Source organism: Manis pentadactyla, chromosome X (genome assembly GCF_030020395.1).
Source record: "Manis pentadactyla isolate mManPen7 chromosome X, mManPen7.hap1, whole genome shotgun sequence".
NCBI lineage: Eukaryota > Metazoa > Chordata > Mammalia > Pholidota > Manidae > Manis > Manis pentadactyla.
The window spans coordinates 146558734-146580319 of record NC_080038.1 but is presented as its reverse complement, the minus strand read 5'-3'; the positions used below and the strand labels follow the sequence as shown (position 1 = coordinate 146580319).

Sequence of the window (21586 nt, the reverse complement as noted above, 5' to 3'; positions counted from 1 at the left end):
GAGGTAGGCTCCTGGTGGTGTCTAGGTCCGATTCGCTTATACCCGAGAGGGGATCGAGGGGAGAGCGCTGCCTATTCCAGAGAGGAAGCCCTACCCACCCACAAGACCCCCAACACCCCTTTTCTCCAAAGTCTGTAAAGGTTCTTCCTGCAGAGCCAGCTACTCCTCCGCGGCCCTTCCACGCCTGTCAGTTACCTGCGTGCAGCCAATCAGCACTCACAGGTTGGGCGATTCGTCGAGAGGAAGGGGGCGGCTACTTCCTGCGCGCCAGTGAATGCGCAGACTCGCACGGGGCGGGGCGAGCCTCCAGGTGTGAGCAAGCCAATCACGGACGTCCGTCGACGGGCTGCTTAAGAGGCAGTCGCGCGCTTGCTTTCCCAAGATGGCGGCGGGTAAGGATGGTAGCGCCTCAGGAGATGCGGTCGCAGGGAACGGGCGGCGGCTCCACTTAGGAATTCCTGAGGCGGTGTTTGTGGTAAGAGGCACACTGGTCCTTGGCATTTTGATGGTAGGCTGCTGGCTACCCCTTCCCAGCCCCCACGCCGACCTTGACTCGTGGGGAAAAGAGTTGAGACCCGGGAGAGAGCATCCTTCCGCTTTCGCCCTACGTGCCTGGACGGACTGAGCCGTGCTGGGGACTCGCGACTCGTTCGGGGTGAAAGGGGACCGGGAAGACCCGAGAGGAGAAGGAGGCGCGGGCCGGGGAGAGCGACAGTGTGAGCCCCGCCCCCTGACGCCAGTGTCGTTCCTGCTGCTTGGCGACGGGGAGGCCATGGATACCCAGGCTAGGTGCAGGGGAGACCCCACGGAGAACTGGTGGCCTGGAATATAGTGAGTAGGCGGAACAGCCGGTGCTGCCGTGTGAAAGTAGGAAATGACACCTAGTCTGTTGAAGGGATGGGAGCAATTGATGGGAAAGTGAGATAAGGTGATAATTTGAAGTCTTCGTGTGTCCTACCAAGGACCTGAGGCTTTATCCAGTGGACACCGGACTGTCTTTAGAAGATGTCTAAAAAAAGCCACTGTATAATCCTGTTTGGTTTTGTGTACATCATCTTCACCACGTAGTAGAGAGTGAATAGTGTGAACTTGAAAGAGGAGGCAACGAATGCAATTTGGAGTTTCACAGAACAGGGATAGACAACCCAAGTCCAAACAAAGCAAGTGAATGCCTTCAGCTCTGACCTTCTATCAGATTATTCTAGAAATAGTATTTGAAAACGGTTTGCATAATGAAGGAAAACCTGACTTGCCTTCTAGGCCAGTATCTGCCTTTCCCCACTGAATTTTAGGTGAGTTACTATAAAATCTCAGTGGAATTTTCTCTATCTTTTGGGTTGAACCTACATTGCCTTATCTCTACCTTTTTGTTAATCATATTTTACATCCTTCAAGAGACCCATTTCTTTCATTGTTTTATTTAAACCACTTTTATATACATTCAATAGTGCATATTTGCATTTGCTGATTCAATTTTTTACTTATTTTCTTTAGTTATTTTGTATTTTCTCCCTTAGTTGGGCCATTTGTTTCTTTACATTCATTTCCCAACTTGTAACAAGAGACAGAATTGCTTGAGTGCCAGTTACTTTCCTAATGCTTTTGTAAAATTCTAGAAGATAGATATTGTTAACTAGTCCCACTTTGTAGATGATGAAACTGAGGCACAGAGTCCTTGAGTAACTTACCTCAAGTCACACAGGGTATAAGTGATTTATCCAGGAATTGAACTTGGGCAGTCAGTGGGGCTCCAGAGTCTTCCTTACACATCATGCTCTGCCACTGGGAGGAAAATGAAGTAGTTACCTTGCTCAGTGTCATTTCTCCTTGTCCTAATATAGTGCTTGACACCTAATACAAGCTCATAACGAGATGTGGAATTGAGTTTTCATATTGCCTGAAATACTGCATTCATAGTACTCAGCTAGAGATGACTTCAGAAATCTAATCCATGAGCCTACACTTTATCTGAGGGCTTTATAAAGTCTTATCTTAAAATGCCCTTTTCCCTAAAATGTTATAGAGTATTTTTTCTAGACCTTACAGTTTCTACCAATGTAATAGTAAGCAACCCCAATTTTACGTAATTGTTTTTATGTCCCCAAACTAGTGGGACTAGCATGGCCTTATAAAAAGAACACTGGCATGTGGATAGACCAGGGTTTGAATCCTGCTTCTGCTTCCCAATTGCTCTTTGGTCTTAGGCATGTTATTTTACCACTTTGATCCTCAGTTTCTTTGACTGAAACAGGGATAACAATACTTAAGAGAGTTGCTATGAGAAACAGAGAATGTATTTCAGTATTTAAGTAGACACTTAACATATATTAGTTTCTGTGATAATAGGAGGCAATGTACCATACTGGTGAGAAGTCAGACCCCTCACCCTTTGTTCATTCCTAGTGGTGCAGTAACTTTTCTTCCTTTGCTTGAGTGGTCCCTTTCCCCCTTGTCCCTTTGCTGACCTCTTCATCTCTCCAGCATGTAGTTTAGTTATGACATCCCTGTAGTTTGACATAACTATAATGTTTTTGAGCACTTACGAGCTGTAATGTACTCTTTTAAGCATTTTACACATGCTAGCTCATTTACTCCCCTGTGAGGAAAAGGTACTTTTTTTTTTACAGATGAGGAAATTGAGGCAAAGAGAGAGGTTAAGTAAATTTACTGAGGTCAACACACCTATGTGGTGAAGCCAGGATTCAAGCCAGGCAGCCTCTATCTCTTAAACACAATCCCACACTGCTATGAAGGCATACTTCATTCTGGTGCACTTTGCCTTATTGTGCTTTGCTGATACTGTGTTCTTTACAAATTAAAGGTTTGAGGCAACCCTGCATCAAGCAAGTCTGTCAGCTCCATTCTTCCATCATTTTCTCACTTTGTGTCTTTGTCACATTTCAGTATTTCAAATGTCTTCATTATTCTGTTGTTATGGTGATCTATGATCAGTGACTGTGACTCTCTGAAAGCTCAGATGACAGCATATTTTAGCAATGAAGTATTTTTTAAGTAAGGTATGTACATTGTTATTTTAGAAATACTGCTATCGCACACTTAATAGACTACAGTATAGTGTAGACAGCTTTTACGTACGCTGTGAAACCGAAAAGTTCATTTGACTCTTTATTGTGATACTTGCTTTATTGTGATGGCCTGGAATTGAACCTTCAGTATCTTCTAGGTGTGCCTGTAGTTAGTTTCCCTTGCTAGACTCTTAAGCTCTTAACGTGTGTCATGTGCTAGAAATGAATTTTCTTCTCTTCCTGCAGTGATCCTTGTAGGGCAATGGTATCTTCACTTTACATGCAGAGCCTAGCCATTACATCACTGACCTTTCTTTTACTGTGTCTGCAGCTTGATGGCATCATAGTTTACTCCCTTGCTTTGTTTCTCTTCCTATTTCTTCTTGCCTTTTTTTGGCTAAAATATTCCCTGATCACTAGTATGCATGGATAAGAATACTGGTGAAGAGGTCCCAGAAACTGTAAGATTATTGAATTTAATTTACAGTGAAGAACTAAAGTTCTTTTAAAGTATTGGAAGGCTCTTAGAGAATCTCCTTCAAGTTTCCATATATTTTTATCTCATTCCTGATCCTTATCTAATTAACGAGTTTTTCTTCATGGACCAGCCTGTAGGAAACATTTTAAAAATGCTATTCGGTTTTACAGCTTTTCTTTTGCTTAGTTAATACTGTAACAAAAGATTGTTCTCTTTACTGCTTAGGTTTACTTAAGTTCAATCACTTGATATTATGGAGGCATTTGTGACTTGCCTTGGGAATTTAATAACCACAATCAGCATGATTTCTAGAACAATGGAACTTGTTGAATGGTTTAAGTAATAAAATCATTTTGGCACACAACCTGTTGAATTGTTTTTGTGGCTAGAGGACATGACTAAGCAGTGTGTTGTTGGGTCATCTTCATATTTACTACTAGGACGGAAGGGGAAATGCATAAAGCAGGCAAGCTCATCTTTCTTTCCCTATATATAAATAAAAATAAAAATAACAGGAAGGTAGAGGAAGAATAAATTGGCTACATAATATATGTGCAGTGTCGGAAATGGTCTCTTTAAAGTTTTAAAAATAAAGCTAAGCACTGAAAAACCAAATTAGAGGTATGAATTCTAAAATTTCTAATGTATTATTTTTGATGTTAAAGGAAGATGTAGATTTCTTCATGAAACAGCCTGGAAATGAGACTGCAGATACAGTACTAAAGAAGCTGGATGAACAGTACCAGAAGTATAAGTTTATGGAACTCAACCTTGCGCAAAAGAAAAGGAGGTAACTAAAAATTTCCAAATTTTTTAAATTACTTGTATGGCTTAAACTTTTTTTTGTTTTGTTATCATTAATCTACAATTACATGAAGAACATTATGTTTAATAAGCTCCCCCCTTCACCAAGTACCCCCACACACCCCATTACAGTCACTGTCCATCCGCGTAGAATCACTACTTGTCTTCCCTGTGTTGCACAGCCCTCCCCATGCCCTTCCCTACATGCTAATTATACATGCTAATCGTAATACCCCCTTTCTTTTTCCCCCCTTATCCCTACCTTCCCACGCATCCTCCCTAGTCCCTTTCCCTTTGGTAACTGTTAGTCCATTCTCGGGTTCTGTGAGTCTCTTGCTGTTTTGTTCCTTCAGTTTTTCTTCATTCTCATACTCCACATATGAGTGAAATCATTTGATACTTGTCTTTCTCCGCCTGGCTTATTTCACTGAGCATAATACCCTCTAGCTCCATCCATGTTGTTGCAAATGGTAGGATTTGTTTTATTCTTATGGCTGAATAATATTCCATTGTGTATATGTACCACCTCTTCTCGATCCATTCATCTACTGATGGACATTTAGTTTGCTTCCATTTCTTGGCTATTGTAAATAGTGCTGCGATAAACATAGGGATGCATCTGTCTTTTTCAAACTGAGCTACTGCATTCTTAGGGTAAATTCCTAGAAGTGGAATTCCTGGGTCAAATGGTATGTCTATTTTGAGCTTTTTGAGGAACCTCTATACTGCTTTCCATAGTGGTTGAACTAATTTACATTCCCACCAGCAGTGTAGGAGGGTTCCCCTTTCTCCACAACCTCGCCAACATTTGTTCTTGTTTGTCTTTTAGATGGTAGCCGTCCTTACTGGTGTGAGGTGATATCTCATGATTTTAATTTGCATTTCTCTGATGACTAGCGATGTGCAGCATCTTTTCATGTGTCTGTTGGCCATCTGAATTTCTTCTTTGGAGAACTGTCTGTTCAACTCCTCTGCCCATTTTTTAATTGGCTTATTTGCTTTTTGTTTGTTGAGGTGCATGAGCTCTTTATATATTTTGGATGTCAGCCCTTTATCGGATCTATCATTTATGAATATATTTCCCCATACTGCAGGGTACCTTTTTGTTCTATTGATGGTGTCCTTTGCTGTACAGAAGCTTTTCAGCTTGATATAGTTCCACTTGTTCATTTTTGCTTTTGTTTCCCTTGCCTCAGGAGATTTCATGAAGAAATCGCTCATGTTTATGTCCAAGAGATTTTTGCCTATGTTTTTTTCTAGGAGTTTTATGGTTTCATGACTTATATTCAGGTCTTTGATCCATTTCGAATTTACTTTTGTGTATGGGGTTAGACAGTTATCCACTTTCATTCTCTTACATGTAGCTGTCCAGTTTTGCCAGCACCATCTGTTGAAAAGAGATGTCATTTCCCCATTGTATGTCCATGGCTCCTTTATCGTATATTAATTGACCATATATGTTTCGGTTAATGTCTGGAGTGTCTGTTCTGTTCCACTGGTCTGTGGCTCTGTTCTTGTGCCAGTACCAAATTGTCTTGATTATTGTGGCTTTGTAATAGAGCTTGAAGTTGGGGAGCGAGATCCCCCCCCACTTTATTCTTCCTTCTCAGGATTGCTTTGGCTATTCGGTGTCTTTTGTGGTTCCATATGAAGTTTAGAACGATTTTCTCTAGTTCATTGAAGAATGCTGTAGTTATTTTGATAGGGATTGCATCAAATCTGTATATTGCTTTGGGCAGGATGGCCATTTTGACTATATTAATTCTTCCTAGCCAAGAGCATGGGATGAGTTTCCATTTGCTAGTGTCCTCTTTAATTTCTCTTAAGAGTGTCTTACAGTTTTCAGGGTATAGGTCTTTCACTTCCTTGGTTAGGTTTATTCCTAGGTATTTTATTCTTTTTGATGCTATTGTGAATGGAATTGTTTTCCTGATTTCTCTTTCTATTAGTTCATTGTTAGTGTATAGGAAAGCCACAGATTTCTGTGTGTTAATTTTGTATCCTGCAACTTTGCTGTATTCCGATATCAGTTCTAGTAGTTTTGGAGTGGAATCCTTAGGGTTTTTTTATGTACAATATCATGTCATCTCCAAATAGTGACAGTTTAACTTCTTTACCAATTTAGATTGGTTGTATTTCTTTGTTTTGTCTAATTGCCGTGGCTAGGACCTCCAGTACTATGTTGAATAACAGTGGGGATAGTGGGCATCCCTGTCTTGCTCCTGATCTCAGAGGAAAAGCTTTCAGCTTCTCGCTGTTCAGTATGATGTTGGCTGTGGATTTATCACATATGGCCTTTATTATGTTGAGGTACTTGCCCTCTATACCCATTTTGTTGAGAGTTTTTATCATGAATGGATGTTGAATTTTGTCGAATGCTATTTCAGCATCTGTGGAGATGATCACGTGGCTTTTGTCCTTCTTTTCGTTTATGTGGTGGATGATGTTGATGGATTTTCGAATGTTGTACCATCCTTGCATCCCTGGGATGAATCCCACTTGGTCATGGTGTATGATCCTTTTGATGTATTTTTGAATTCTGTTTTCTAATGTTTTGTTGAGTATTTTTGCATCTACGTTCTTCAGGGATATTGGTCTGTAATTTTCTTTTTTGTTGTGATCTTTGCCTGGTTTTGGTACTAGGGTACTGTTGGCTTCATAGAATGAGTTTGGGAGTATTCCCTCCTCTTTCTATTTTTTGGAAAACTAAGGAGAATGGGTATTATGTCTTCTCCATATGTCTGATAAAATTCCAAGGTAAATCCATCTGGCCAGTGGGTTTTGTTCCTGGGTTGTTTTTTTGATTACTGCTTTAATTTCTTTGCTGGTAATTGGTTTGTTCAGATTTTCTGTTTCTTTCTGGGTCAGTCTTGGAAGGTTGTATTTTTCTAAGAAGTTGTCCGTTTCTTCTAGGTTTTTCAGCTTGTTAGCATATAGATTTTCATAGTAGTCTGTAATAATTCTTTGTATTTCTGAGGGGTCCGTCGTGATTTTTCCTTTCTTGTTTCTGATTCTGTTGATGTGTGTTGATTCTCTTTTTCTGTTAATAAGTCTGGCTAGAGGCTTATCTATTTTGTTTATTTTCTCAAAGAACCAGCTCTTGGTTTCATTGATTTTTTTTCTATTGTTTTATTCTTCTCAATTTTATTTATTTCTTATCTGATCTTTATGATGTCCCTCCTGCTGACTTTAGGCCTCATTTGTTCTTTTTCCAATTTCAATAATTATGAAGTTAGACTATTCATTTGGGATTGTTCTTCCTTCTTTAAATATGTGTGGATTGCTATATACTTTCCTCTTAAGACTGCTTTCGCTGCATCCCACAGAAGTCAGGGCTTTGTGTTGTCATTTGTTTCCATATATTGCTGGATCTCCATTTTAATTTGGTCGTTGGTCCATTGATTATTTAGGAGCATGTTGTTAAGCCTTCATGTGTTTGTGAGCCTTTCTGCTTTCTTTGTACAATTTACTTCTAGTTTTATACCTTTGTGGTCTGAAAAGTTGGTTGGTAGGATTTCAGTCTTTTGGAATTTACTGAGGCTCTTTTTGTGGCCTAGTATGTGGTCTATTCTGGAAAATATTCCATGTGCCCTTGAGAAGAACGTGTATCCTGTTGCTTTTGGATGTAGAGTTCTATAGATGTCTACTAGGTCCATCTGTTCTAGTGTGTTGTTCAGTGCCTCCGTGTCCTTACTTATTTTCTGTCTGGTGGATCTATCCTTTGGAGTGAGTGGTGTGTTGAAGTCTCCTAAAATGAATGCATTGCATTCTGTTTCCTACTTTAGTTTTGTTATTATTTGTTTCACATATGCTGGTGCTCCTGTGTTAGGTGCATATATATTTATAATGGTTATATCCTCTTGTTGGACTGAGCCCTTTATCATTATGTAATGTCCTTTATCTCTTGCAACTTTCTGTGTTTTGAAGTCTATTTTGTCTGATTCTAGTACTGCAACACCTGCTTTTTTTCTCCCTGTTGTTTGCATAGAATATCTTTTTCCATCCCTTGACTTTTAGTCTGTGCATGTCTTTGGGTTTGAGGTGGGTCTCTTGTAAGCAGCATTGGCTTAAACTTTTTAAAAATTGAGACATAATTTACATACAATAAAATGTTTAAACATTGAATGTTCAGTTTGATAAATTTTAACAGATATTCCACTTCTGTAACCATTGCCCAGATCAATATATAAAAAATCCCTATTACTCCAGGAAGTTCCCTCCTATCCCTTTCTGGTACACTCTGCCCACTCCCAGAGACAATCACTGTTCTTATTATTTTCACAATAAATTAATTTTCTCTGATATTAAACTTCGTGTAAATAGAAGCATATAATAATTTACTGTTTTATGTCAGGCTTTTCTTACACTTAGTGTAATGCTTTTGAGAGTCATCCATGGTATTGTGTGTATTTTGGGGGCTGAGTCATATTCCATTGTATGTGGATATGCCCTAATTTTTATCTTTTTGCCTATTGTGGGCATTTTGTTTCCCCATTTGGATTTAAGTGTTTGTGTGGACATATGTTTTCATTTCTCCTGGGTAATTACCCAGGGGTGTAACTGTGGACTTGTAAGTGTATGTTCAGTTTTAGGAGAAACTGCCGAAAGTCCTCCAGGGGGGCTATACTGAATCACATTGTCACCAGCAATGTATGGGAGTTCTAGTTGTTCTGCATCCTCATAAGTACTTGGTATTCTCAGTGTAAAGATGGTTTGGAGAATATTACAGAAAGAATATCAGAGACCTTACTCCAAAGCATCTAGGATCATAACATCTTAGATGTCTAGTTCATTCTCATTTTGCCAATGAGTGAGAGACCCACAGAGGTTATGATTTTCCCAAGATTTCATAAGTAATAGGCATAGAAAAGAGGTATCCTGCTCTTAATCCTTATTTCCCTATGTTTTTATAGTAGCTTTTAAAGTCAATTCACTGCAATAAATATTTATGGATATCTGCTATGCACATGGGCCAACATTCTTCTGTCAGTGAAATATTTATGGAATTCCTGCCAGATGCCAGGTACTGTTTTGGGTGAAATAAGGTCCATTATTGCTTTCAACAGGGACACATTCTAGGGGAATGATAGATATGTAAATACAGGTAGCTGAGTACACAAAGTATAGCACTTAAAGTGCTTTGGTACAAATTATTAGGTTAACCAGAGGGGAAGGTATGATCTGGAGGGGGACAGGGAGTTTCAGGAGAAGCTTCCAAGAAAAGTTACATTGCTAACTCTAGTACTGTAGTATAGTAGGGTACTCACTCCTGGTTCACATATGCTCTAGGCTTGAATGTGAGGGATAACAACTGCAGGGTATACCTGCAACCTTACTAATTAGGTACACTTGGGATAAATCAGTAAATAAAACAGATAATCCCTTCCCTTGAAGAGGTTACAACTAGTGGGGTCTAGACAGTCTAGACAGTAAGCATATAATTCAATACAGTTAATGTTTATTGTGTCTCTAATATATACCAGGCAAAATCCCAGACACTTAGGATACATCAGTGAACAAAATAGGAAAGAAATTGTGCCCTCATGGAACTGATATTCCAGCCAGATAAAAAAAGTAAATTATATAGTAGGTTAGAAAGTAATAATCACTGGATATAGGAAATTAAGTGGAGTAAGGGGGTGTGGAGTATCAGAGGTGGCAGCCACTGAGACTTGAGCACAGGGGTGGCATGATCAGATTTCCCCCTATTGTATGAATCACTTGGATTGCTTTTTGGTAGTACTCCTGAGAAGGGCAAAAAGCAAGGGTGTCAGTTAGGTGTCCCTTTCACTGATCTCAGCAAGTTGGTGGAGGTTGTGGGAAAGAGTTATCTTCTTGTTTGAAGTTGGAGCCAGCATGGTGTGCTGGTAGATTGGAGGTGAGATGTGGAAGGGAGGCATGGAGGATGATCCCCAGGTCCAAGCAGCTGGGCAGGAGAGTTACCATCATCTGAGATGGAGAAGACTGGGAGTAGAGAAGGTCTGGGGGAATATCAGGAGTTCATTTCTGGACACGTTTGAGATGCCTTCTGGACATCCAGATGGAGATGTTAAGTAAGCATTGAAATTTTGGAAGCCAAACTAAGAAAATGTATATGGAGGAGGGAGTGATCACCTTTGTCAAGTAGGACAAAGACTGAAAATTGACTTGGACTCAACAAAGTAGAAATCATTTGTGTTCTGGATGGGAACAGTGTTGATCCAGTGGTTAAAAAAAGTTAGGTTATGTGAGTGAGAAAATTTTCTTCCTTTTGTAAATTGTCTTTTTTCTTTCCTTATGTCTTTTTTATTTCCTAATGAGTAGTTCTTAACTTAAATGTTTTCAGTCAAAATTTTTCTAAATAGTGCTTTTTGTATCTTGTTTAGAAATCCTGTATTTCATGTTCAAAAAGACAAACTCCTATGTTTACTTGTAAAAGTGTAAACATTTTGTTTTTCATGTTTAACTTCTTAATCCATCCGAAATTAATTTTTATGTATGGTAAGTACTAGACTTCGGATTTCTGTTTTTTTTTAATGGATTTACTGTGGACATACTATTTGACTTGGCACTAATTAAGTTTTTTTTTGGTATCATTAATCTACAATTACATGAGGAACATTATGTTTACTAGGCTCCCCCCTTCACCAAGTATGCCTCACAAACCCCACTACAGTCACTGTCCATCAGCGTAGTAAGATGCTGTAGAATCACTACTTGTCTTCTCTGTGTTGCACAGCCCTCCCCGTGCCTCCCCCCACATTATACATGCTAATCGTAATACCCCCTTTCTTTTTCCCCCTCCTTATCCCTCCCTTCCCACCCATCCTCCCCAGTCCCTTTCCCTTTGGTAACTGTTAGTCCATTCTCGGGTTCTGTGAGTCTGCTGCTGTTTTGTTCCTTCAGTTTTTTTCTTTGTTCTTATACTCCACATATGAGTGAAATAATTTGGTACTTGTCTTTCTCTGCCTGGCTTATTTCACTGAGCATAATACCCTGTAGCTCCATCCATGTTGTTGCAAATGGTAGGATTTGTTTTATTCTTATGGCTGAGTAGTATTCCATTGTGTATATGTACCACCTCTTCTTTATCCATTCATCTACTGATGGACACTTAGGTTGCTTCCATTTCTGGGCTATTGTAAATAGTGCTGCAATAAACATAGGGGTGCATCTGTCTTTTTTCAAACTGGGCTGCTGTATTCTTAGGGTAAATTCCTAGAAGTGGAATTCCTGGGTCAAATGGAATTTCTATTTTTATTTAATTTTAATGTAGCTCAATTAAACAGTCTTTTTGCTTAATAGTTAGTACTTTTTGTTTGTTTAAGAAATCTTTGCCTATTCCAGGTTCATGAAGGTATCCTCTTAATGTTTTATTCTCAAAGCTTTATAGTTTTATCTGTCACATTTAGATCTACAGTCCATGGGTTATTCAAAAGCATGTTGCTAAATTTCAGAGCAACAGTGGGATTTTCAAGCATGTTTCTTTGTCCTCTGTTTACTATAAATTAATTGTTGAACTGAGTCTTGATCATATTCAGGGTTTTTTTGGTGTGTTTTGGGGCAACACTGCTTCATAGGTTTATGTATTGTTCTTCCATTAAGAGGCAGATAGTATTTAATTGTCTTCTTTTTATGATACTCAGTACCTACCTCCATTAATTAAGAGTTGTAAAATGGTGATGTTCTAATTCAGTTAGTTATTTCTGGTAACATATTAATATGTTGGCATAGTTCTATAAAGAACAGCTTATTTATCCATTCACTTACTGAAGGACATGTTAGTTGCTTCCAAGTTTTGACAGTTATGAATAAAGCTACTGTGTACATTTGTGTACATATTTTTATGTGGACATAAGTTGTCAGCTCCTTTGGGTAAACATCAAGGAGTATGATTGCTGGTTATATGATAAGAGATGTTTAGTTTTGTAAGAAGTGCTAAGCTGTCTTCCAAAGTGGTGGTACCATCTTGCATTCCCTCTAGGAATGGATGAGAGTTCCTGTGGCTCCACATCCTCACCAGCATTTGGTGTTGTCTGTGTTCTGGATCTTGGATGTTCTGATACATATGCAATGGTATCTTATTAATGTTTTAATGTATATTTCTCTGATAGCTTATGATGTGGAGCATCTTTATTTCCCATCTGTTTCTCTTCTTTGCTGAGGTGTCTGTTAAGGTGTTTGCCCATTTTTTATTCTGGTTGTTTTCTTACTGTTGAGTTTTAAGAGTTCTTTGTCTATTTTGTATAGCAGTCCTTTACCAGATGTGTCTTTTGCAAATATTTTCTCTTATTCTCTTATTTTCATTCTCTTAACAGTGTCTTTTTGCACAACAGAAATTTTTAATTTCAGTGAAGTCCAGCTTATCAATTATTTCATGGATTGTGTCTTTTGCATTGTATCTAAAAAGTCATCAGCACACTCAAGGTCATCTAGATTTTCTCCTATGTTATCATCTAGGAGCATTATAGTTTTGTGTTTTACATTTAGGTCTGTGATTCATTTTGACTTAATTTTTATGAAATGTATGAGGTCTGTGTCTAGATTTGTGTTTTTGCATGTGGATGTCCAGTTGTTTCAGGATAGTAGTTTTGCTAGTAACTATAAAATAACTTAACATGTTGAGTTCGATCAGTCTTATCATGCCCGTCATCATTTTCTTAAATTTGTGTTCATACCTGTGATCCATTTATAATTTCAATAGCAGTTGTTATCTAACCTGAGAGGAAAATACCATTTAGTGTAAAAGTTAAAGATGTACATGTGTGCACATGCAGCAGTTGGTAGGGAGTTGGTGGTTTCCAGTGGCTTTGAATTTAGAATATATTAATTTTAAAACTAAACAATTTAAAATGCAATTCTAATCTAATGCAGAGCCTCTGAAGTCACATTTGTAGAACATGATTTGCTCTGGAAATGTTAAATAATTATGGGGTGTTTGACATGTAGAATAGGGCTTTGTACACAATAGGCATTCCATAAATATTTGCTATGATTCCTAAATATTTATACCTTAAGTATCTCAGATATTTTAATAAACAATTTCTTAAATTATTTCAAATATAAAGTAGTTTAAGTATTTTAGAAACATATCCATAGAAAATACAAAGGCACTATGACTGTATCCTGGTGTTTATTCTTGCCTGCAAAACACTAAGATAACCTCTTTCTTATTCACAGGCTAAAAGGTCAGATTCCTGAAATTAAGCAGACTTTACAAATTCTAAAATACATGCAGAAGAAAAAAGTAAGTGCATTTTTGTTTGTAAATATGAGTGAACCTTCTTGAGCACATGTACTGATGTTACAGATAGCGGGCTTCTATGATAAATGTGGCTTTGTGGTTGGCCTTCTCTGCAAACTGAGGTTTAATTCCAGGGCCCACACTTCTTTGATTATTTTACTTCTATATCCTATTTGCAAAACTTAAATGCAGTTTCACCTTACTTTAGGTATAAAAAGAAAATGTCTTATTTTGAGGCATGTAAGGGTTTTTGTTGTTGTTCTCCTTAAGGAAAAGGAGACTTTTATGAAGTGTACTTTCTAAGAGGCTTCAGAAAATTTGTTGGTTGGGCATGAAACACTAATGCCATAATAGTGGCTAGCTCTTTTATAGCACTTACTCTGTGCCAGGCACAGCTGTATGTATAAACTGCTTGCCACAGCCTTCAGAGGTATAGGGGTTATTATTCTCTTGCAAATGAGGAACCTGAGACAAAGAGAGGTTAAGTGAAATGCCACATTTACATGGGGAGAGTAAGTAGCTGAGCCAGAATCCATGCCCTCCATGCCCAGCCATCTAGCTCCAGCATGCATTCCTTTTACCACTATCCTTAGTCTCCATGGTAGTGCTGTTTTAAATAGTTTTGGTTCAGCTTTGTGATCTCCTTAATAACCTTGGTATTAAACTGGCCTTTTTACGTCATCTTATTTTTTTGAAGGAGTCCACCAATTCACTGGAGACCAGATTCTTACTGGCAGATAACCTATATTGCAAAGCTTCAGTTCCTCCTACCGATAAAGTGTGTCTGTGGTTGGGGGTAAGTAAATGTAAATACCAGAGCTTCATTGGGTGTCATTTGTGACCCAGTGTGCTTTTCCCAGCACAACAGTATTGTTTGAGCTGTGTAAAGTGTGTTTCTTCCATTGAGTGTGGAAGGAATGAAGGGGTAGAGTTCACATTATAGTAGAAACTGGCTGAATGAAGACTGCAACACGTCTCTCCCAGCCAAAAGAAAACTGACCCAAAACCTGCTTCCTCTCCAGGTAATGCTTTACCTCTTAAATGTAAGAGAGGAAGAGCAATAGAAGTAAAATGGAGGTAGTGCTGAACCTCAGATAAATTAAATGTTTCTTCCCCATAAGAGTTTATTAGTTCTAGAAAGATGTCACTAAACATAAGGGGGAAAAGATTATTAAAAAATCCATGAGATGAAGGTTCATTTTTTAAACCATACATTTTCAATTTTAAAAGATTTCATAGTCCTTGTCAGGCAAAGGACCAACATGTTTGCAGGATGACTTGGAGTTGTGTTTTGAGCATGGTAGTCTTGAGATGGTTAGTCAGGTGATAAAAGGAGTTCAGAACTGGGAAGGGTTCCCCACCTCCTAAGTGTTGTCAGTAATACCAGACTTTCAGAATTCCAAACAGTCACCTTGCCTTCACCCCTAGCATCTATTGGAGGTAGGAAGGGGACAGTAAAAGCTAGCTGTTTTTCTTACCAGATCAAATGTAGATAATATATATAACATTGAAAAATTGTTTTACTTTAAGCTCAGACACAACTATTGAAATTTATTCAAATGTAATAGTGTATAATGTCATAATGGATGTACTAGAAAGGTGGGATTTTGGTATCTGAACAAATTGGTTCTTATCCTGATTGTCCCATTTACCTATGAGCTATACCAGCATAGACAACCTGACCTCTTGGGACCTCCATTTTTTTAATTTTAAAGAAGATAACTTGCCTCACCAGAGTTGTTAGTGAGGAGTAAATATATAATGTATGTAAATATATTCTCTAACCTAGGGACCAATGAACTTTCTGTAAAAGGCCAGATAGTAAATATTTTGATTTTGCAGACACACCATCTCTGTCACAACTACTCAGCTCTGTCACAAAGTACAAGTGATTAGAGAATAGCTTGGTTCTAGTAAAGATTATCTTAGGACAAAGGGCAGCCAGCTGAATTTGGCCCAACGACTGTAGTTTGCCAACCCCTGCTCTAACCCATAAAGTACTGAATAAATGTTTAGTAATTGTCATGATTGTTTTTCTCAGGCTAACGTAATGCTGGAATATGATATTGATGAAGCTCAGGCATTGTTGGAAAAGAATTTATCGACTGCCACAAAAAATCTTGATTCTCTTGAGGAAGACCTTGACTTTCTTCGAGATCAATTTACTACAACAGAAGTTAGTATCCTTTCTTTAAAAAAAAAAAGGTGGGAGGAAAGGAGAAAGATGTTTTAACGTTCTTACCTGCATGCTTTAATGAGAAGAATATCCTTATTCTTAGACTAACATGAAGTTGTAGATTTTATGAAAGTAATAACAACATATGTGGAACTAACATTTAAATAATTTTATAGGTAAATTAATCTGAATTGGAAGTGTGAAAGTGTGAAAACAGCAAATTCAAATTAATGAATGAGCATTTTCTTTCAAATATTTTCTCAAGACACCTTTGTAGTTAGTAGTTCAATTCCACAAGCATTTATTCAGCGTCTCTTGTGTTCCTGCAGCTGTGCTAAGCTGTATGGGCCTTAGAATGGTGAGGGAATCAGTATAAAAAAGATAAAGAGTGACGAAGTCTTGCACTGGTTGAATTGCACGTGTAAAACAATTAAATGATACTTTTGTAGCAAAGTTTATATATAAGTTTATTTCACATATGCAACACCAAGGCATTTTAACATTAGGGAAATAAGAGATGAAATTAGTTCAAAGAGGGCTTTGAGAAGATAGAGCTTGGGCTGTTATTTAAGGACAGTGTAGGATTTAGATCAGCAGAGAAAAGAGATGGGGTGAGTGGGTGGGTATTCTGGTCAAGGGGTAGGGCAGGTGTGTTGAAACCCAGCTCTTTGCCTTTCCTCTCTGGCTTGTCTCTTCTCCTGGTTTCTATCACTGTCACTAGCCCCACACAGTCACTCAAGAGAGAAACCTATGAGTCGACCTTCAGTCCTGTCTTTCACCCCAAGGGCCAACCAATTACCAGCTTCTCATCACATTTACTTTGCAAAGCTCTCTGCCCACTACTGTACTCTTTTGACCTTCTAAAACTTAGACTTGGTAGTTTTCTAGTCTCTTTTCTTCCTTTGATTTCATCATGCTATCTCCAGTGTAGATTTTCTGAGTCACACATCTTATTTTTATTCCTCTGGTTATGATACTTAAGTGGTTCTATTGTTACATGTAAGGTATGCATATAGGCACTCTCTGAGGTGTTCCTAGCTAGTCTTACTTCATGCCACTGACGTCTTCCTGCCCTGGCCCTCCCCCAGTACACTTCAGGTTCCAAACAGCCAGTCATTTATTTTCACCCCTCAAATGTGCTATGCCTTTTGCATTTCCACACTTAGTTCCCCCTACCTGGAATGATTTCCCCCTATTTACCTGGGTTACTCCTCTTTATCCTTTATATTCAGTTCAACCATCAGAACATTTCTGAACATTTTCTAGTTCCCTCAGGGTATTTTGTTGTTCCTTTGCACTTAACTTGGTATTTGGCACATAGTACTTTGTTTTCCATGCCAAGTGTAGGAACTGCACTTCCTCTCTTCTCCGCAGCTTGTAGCGTGCAGCAGGCATTGAGTGCTTGGGTAAGGGAAGGCAGGCCTGTTTGAGCTCTGGAGAAGGGGTTGGCATGTGACTGCTAATATGGAGTCTTTATCCAGAAGAAGAAATCTACAAAACTAATAGATAGCACTGGAGAAAATCTAGGTGACTACAGTAACGACTTTTTGGATACAATACCAAACACATGGTCCGTGAAAGGAATAATTAATATGCAAAGCCCTACACAGGGTGGTCTTGTGGAAAAGAAAAGTTGTAGGTGCTTAATAAAAAACCAAAGGGAGGGTAAGAGATAAAATTATTGATAGTTAAATTGTACTAATTTAAATATCAGGATATGGTTTGAACAATCTTTGGAATTTCGTGGATAAGGAGATGTCTTTAAAACTGTTGGCATTTTCAAGCATATATTTGTTAAATATTATACCATAGTTGGCTAGATATGCTAAACAGTTGTTGATCTGAGACTTTGAATTGGTTTTGGTGGAATTAAGTTACAGTATTTAATTTTTTGTTTTGTTTTGTTTCAGTTTGCTTTTTTATTATAACATGAGCTGAATTTAAGAAATTACCCTAGTCTTGGGAATTTATTTCCCAGAGTCATTAGATTTTAATGACAATGTAAGTTATTACAAAAATATATTGAAAAGTACAAGAGCTGATGTAAAATGATAATCAAGGATCCAAGTACCAAGGGATTAAAGTAACTGAAGGACAAGAGGCCATCTAGGAAAGTCATCCAGTGTGTGTGGTGACAAGTCACAGCCTCAGAAATATTTTGGGGTGATTTCCTACCCATTTTTTTTTTGTAAATGACTTTCCTTCATAACAAAATTTTCTTAGACTAATTTTAAAATTAATTCTTCAAGTAGGTCATTTTTTATAAACCACAGGATAACGTATTGGTATAACTTTTTTCTTTTTAAAATGGTTAAGGATTGATGGAGTGGGAATGACAAATGTACATTTCAGACTTTTCATCACCAATGAAACAATCATTTTTATAGACTGTCAGTGCACGTAAGATTTTGGTGAAGGAAAATTTAAAGTACCTCTATAATAATACAATGTTAATATAAATTGGCCATAGACTGAGGTCATTTTAGTGAGCTACCATCATTTAAATATAAGAAAAGTTAATTTCTTGGTCCAATTAATGAAAACCTAAAAAAGATTGTCTCTACAGAACACTATTTAAGAATAATGCTTTTTCAGACATATTCTGATATTCAAGTTCACTTTATAACACAATTGTAGATTAACCTTTTAATTACAACTTTCTTAAAAAGCTGTCAGATTTCCATTTCTTCAGGAGACATTTTCACCAGTGTGTTGTTCAATTCCACAGGTTAAGCTTTCTTCAGTATTAAGAACTTCATACATATTAGGGAGATTGCCACTCATTGCTTTGTCATCTTTTTGAAAAGACACAGGCAGATTTGCTCGACTAAAGCTGATGTCTTTAAAGGCATGCAACAAAAATATTCCCACAATGATTGTAAAGAAGCCACTCAAAGTACTGATGACATCATCAACAGGCATATCTTGCCGCTCCTTAAAAAGAATAGCTGAACAAGTTAAAACTGGTGTTGTAAAGAATACGTAACTTATTGGAGTCATGATGGAAGTGTTGAATATATCAAGGGCCCTGTTCAGGTAATTAATCTGTGTACTTACACAGACTATAAGGCTCAGCAGCAGAATCCAGGCCAAGGGATGTTGCAGCACAGGCTTTCCAGCAAACAGCTCTTTGATAGCAATGCCCAGGCCCTTAACACAGGAGACTGAAAATGCTGCAATTACAGAGCAGAATGTTACATACACAAGAATGTTTGTCCATGGCGAGGTCCCACCACAAAGATTAATATCAAGGACACAATGACCACAAGTGTTGCAAAGACCACAAAACCTGGGTCCCCTAGCTTGTGCGTTATTTCATTTAAAGTCGCAACCTCCTCTTTTGGAGCGTGAATAACCATAACTGTAGATCCTAGAATGCTCAGCAGACATCCAACCTTCCCATGGAGATTAAGTCTTTCATTGAGGAAGTATGAGGAAAGAATGGCACTTACTAGGACGCTGAGAGCTCCTAACGGAGTCACTAGGATGGCTGGTGCAAAGGCATATGCAGCAAAATTGGCCACTTCACCAGCTCCCATTGATAGTAGTCTAGCCTACCACAATCTTTCCTTAAGATATGCATGGCCACCTTCACCTCATGACTGTTTAATGGGTTTTATCCTTTTCATTCTTTTGTGAACTTGGCTTCAATAAACAAAATAAAGAAAATGAACCAACAATTAGTAGCCTAGCTTCAAATGAATTGGTTTGAGAATGGATAAGCCACATAGGTGGGTAGAAAGGGGTCCTGTACCAACCAGACATAAAAAGATTGAGCACTGCTCAGTCTGGGGCTGCTCTAGGCTCATCTTGCTCTTTCCACTCGACATTCCTCCAGACCAAACCAATAAAATCAGGAAGCATCAGTACTTAAGCCATTATCCAAAAGAAAAAGCCAATGAGAACAAACCGTTTGATAAGCACATCCATCAGAGACAATAAGAATACCTGCCTTAGGTCCAAGAATGAGGAATATACTTGTTCAAGGAGTATATGCCAATACTTTCTCCTCTATCCACTGAATTTCAGTACAGACTTTTAAGATTGCCTGATTAGATGTGGCCATAGAGATGGCACAGGAAAAGACGAATAAGGTGATTATTTTTTATAGCCAAAGAAGGTCTTCCTATGAAGTCAGAACCAGACTTAGAACTGAAGTAGGGGCAGAACGATGGACCATAACCAGAGTGTAACAGAATGCTGGGAGCAAGTTACAGTGTTTTCTTAGCAAAGACACTATTACAAGATGGCTTGCAATACTGCTTGTCACCAGTATTTTGATTCAGTGTGTGAGGGAATACTTAGTCATTGCATATGTTATCTGTAGAATTGTATTTTCTTTGACATATCTGTAGAATTTGCCTTTTCTTTGACGATTATTGCAGATATGGCCAGGGTTTATAATTGGGATGTAAAAAGAAGAAACAAAAATGATTCTGCCAAGAACAAGGCATAATGCAATTAGAATTGAGGTTCACTTTCCCAGTTTTTCCTTTTTTAACAGCATGGATGATAATTAAGACTTTAAAAAAAGATAAACACCATTTTATTTATTTATAAAACAAAATTAGTTTCAAATATTTTATGAAGTTAGCAGTAATTTTTGTTCTCATTTCCAGCAAAGTAAATGCTGCTTTCATCATTTGTTTTTTGCTTTTTTGGCAGTAAGAAAAATCTTAGCAAAAGTGGCTGCAAACTGAGAGTTATGCTATGGCAGCTGCCTTCTGAGCACTTGAGCAGTTTCTTTTTCTTTATTGGCTGATGTTACTCTCACTTGGTTTGTTACCGTCAGTTTAGAATTAGGAAAAACAGTTCAACTATTTGCAAACTTCTTTTTTTAAAATTTTTTATTAAGATATGATTGATATACACTCTTTTGAAGGTTTCACATTGAAAACACAATGTGGTTACTACGTTTACCCATATTATCAAGTCCCCACCCATGACCCAGTGCAGTCATTGTCCATCAGTGCAGCAAGTTGCCAGAGATCACTATGTCCCTTCTCTGTGCTACGCTGTTCTCCCCGTGATCTCCCACACCATGTGTACTAAACATAATACCCCTCAGTCCCCTTCACCCTCCCTTCCCACCCACCCTCCCCTTTGGTAACCACTAGTTCATTCTTGGAGTCTCTGAGTCTGCTGCCATTTTATTCCTTCAGTTTGCAAACTTGTTTTTCTTTAGTACCTCGGGGTTTTGTGGTCCTCTCTTGCCAATCTTTTATGTAAATTTATGGAGTTTCATGAATTACTGCTTAGCCAACAGCCATTATAATATTCTGTGCTTTTCAGTAAATGATAATTTGCCTTCCTAAACAGTCAGAGGGCTATTGATACAACACTTTCTTACCTGATATAAGTACACAGTGTCTTTGGAATACCTGCATGAGAGAGATCTTGGCCAACGTGAAATAAAATTATTTGGTAACTCAAAACTCTTGGCTAATGAGATTTTGTATTTCTTAACAGTTCTCTGTGTGATAAATATTCTGATAAGGACACAAATGTATTATTGCATCTCCATGTAGCAGAAAATATACTTGTACAATGTTTTGTACTTGTATTTCATGATATTAAAATGGTAAAGTTAAAACTGGCATGTCACCTTTCTTCATGTTACTCTTTCTAAAGTTAACATTCATCTTTTCACATATTTGTAAAGTTTATGTACTTGTACATACAATTGGCATGTCCCAAGGATGACTTTCACTTGTAGAAACAACATAAAATACTTTTGGAAGTAATACAGTTTTAAGTAAAAAATTGAGAGGTTAAATCTGAAAGATACCAAAGTCCTTGAGTCAGTTTTTCTTTCGTAGTTTTGAATTCCCATATTTTAGAATCTGAGGTTTATAAACATCTTGAGATACTGTAATTAC

The 21586-nt window shown here is 37.9% G+C and overlaps 1 protein-coding gene and 1 pseudogene across 2 annotated transcripts; one reads left to right on the top strand and one right to left on the bottom strand.

Moving 5' to 3' along the window:
• The first annotated feature begins 318 nt into the window (after window positions 1-318).
• Window positions 319-21304, top strand: VBP1 (VHL binding protein 1). 2 transcript variants are annotated; one of them, XM_036923569.2, is made up of 6 exons: window positions 319-475; window positions 4170-4294; window positions 13468-13534; window positions 14229-14327; window positions 15573-15711; window positions 20093-21304. In XM_036923569.2, the coding sequence occupies exons 1-6, from the start codon at window positions 383-385 to the stop codon at window positions 20161-20163; spliced, it is 594 nt and encodes a 197-aa protein (XP_036779464.2). In that variant the 5' UTR covers window positions 319-382; the 3' UTR covers window positions 20164-21304. The 2 variants fall into 2 exon arrangements, with proteins under 2 accessions (XP_036779464.2, XP_036779465.2); XM_036923570.2 differs by lacking the exon at window positions 20093-21304 and adding an exon at window positions 17714-17748.
• Window positions 17983-19537, bottom strand: LOC130681987 (magnesium transporter NIPA2-like; annotated as a pseudogene).
• Window positions 21305-21586: the final 282 nt, after the last annotated feature.

What these genes read in the sequence shown, in the direction of transcription:
- VBP1 (XM_036923569.2), top strand. Translation starts at nt 383, where the DNA reads ATGGCGGCGGGTAAGGATGGTAGCGCCTCAGGAGATGCGGTCGCAGGG. An exon ending in TTCCTGAGGCGGTGTTTGTG is followed by an intron (nt 476 to 4,169) that starts GTAAGAGGCACA and finishes TTGATGTTAAAG; the next exon opens with GAAGATGTAGATTTCTTCAT. An exon ending in CTTGCGCAAAAGAAAAGGAG is followed by an intron (nt 4,295 to 13,467) that starts GTAACTAAAAAT and finishes TCTTATTCACAG; the next exon opens with GCTAAAAGGTCAGATTCCTG.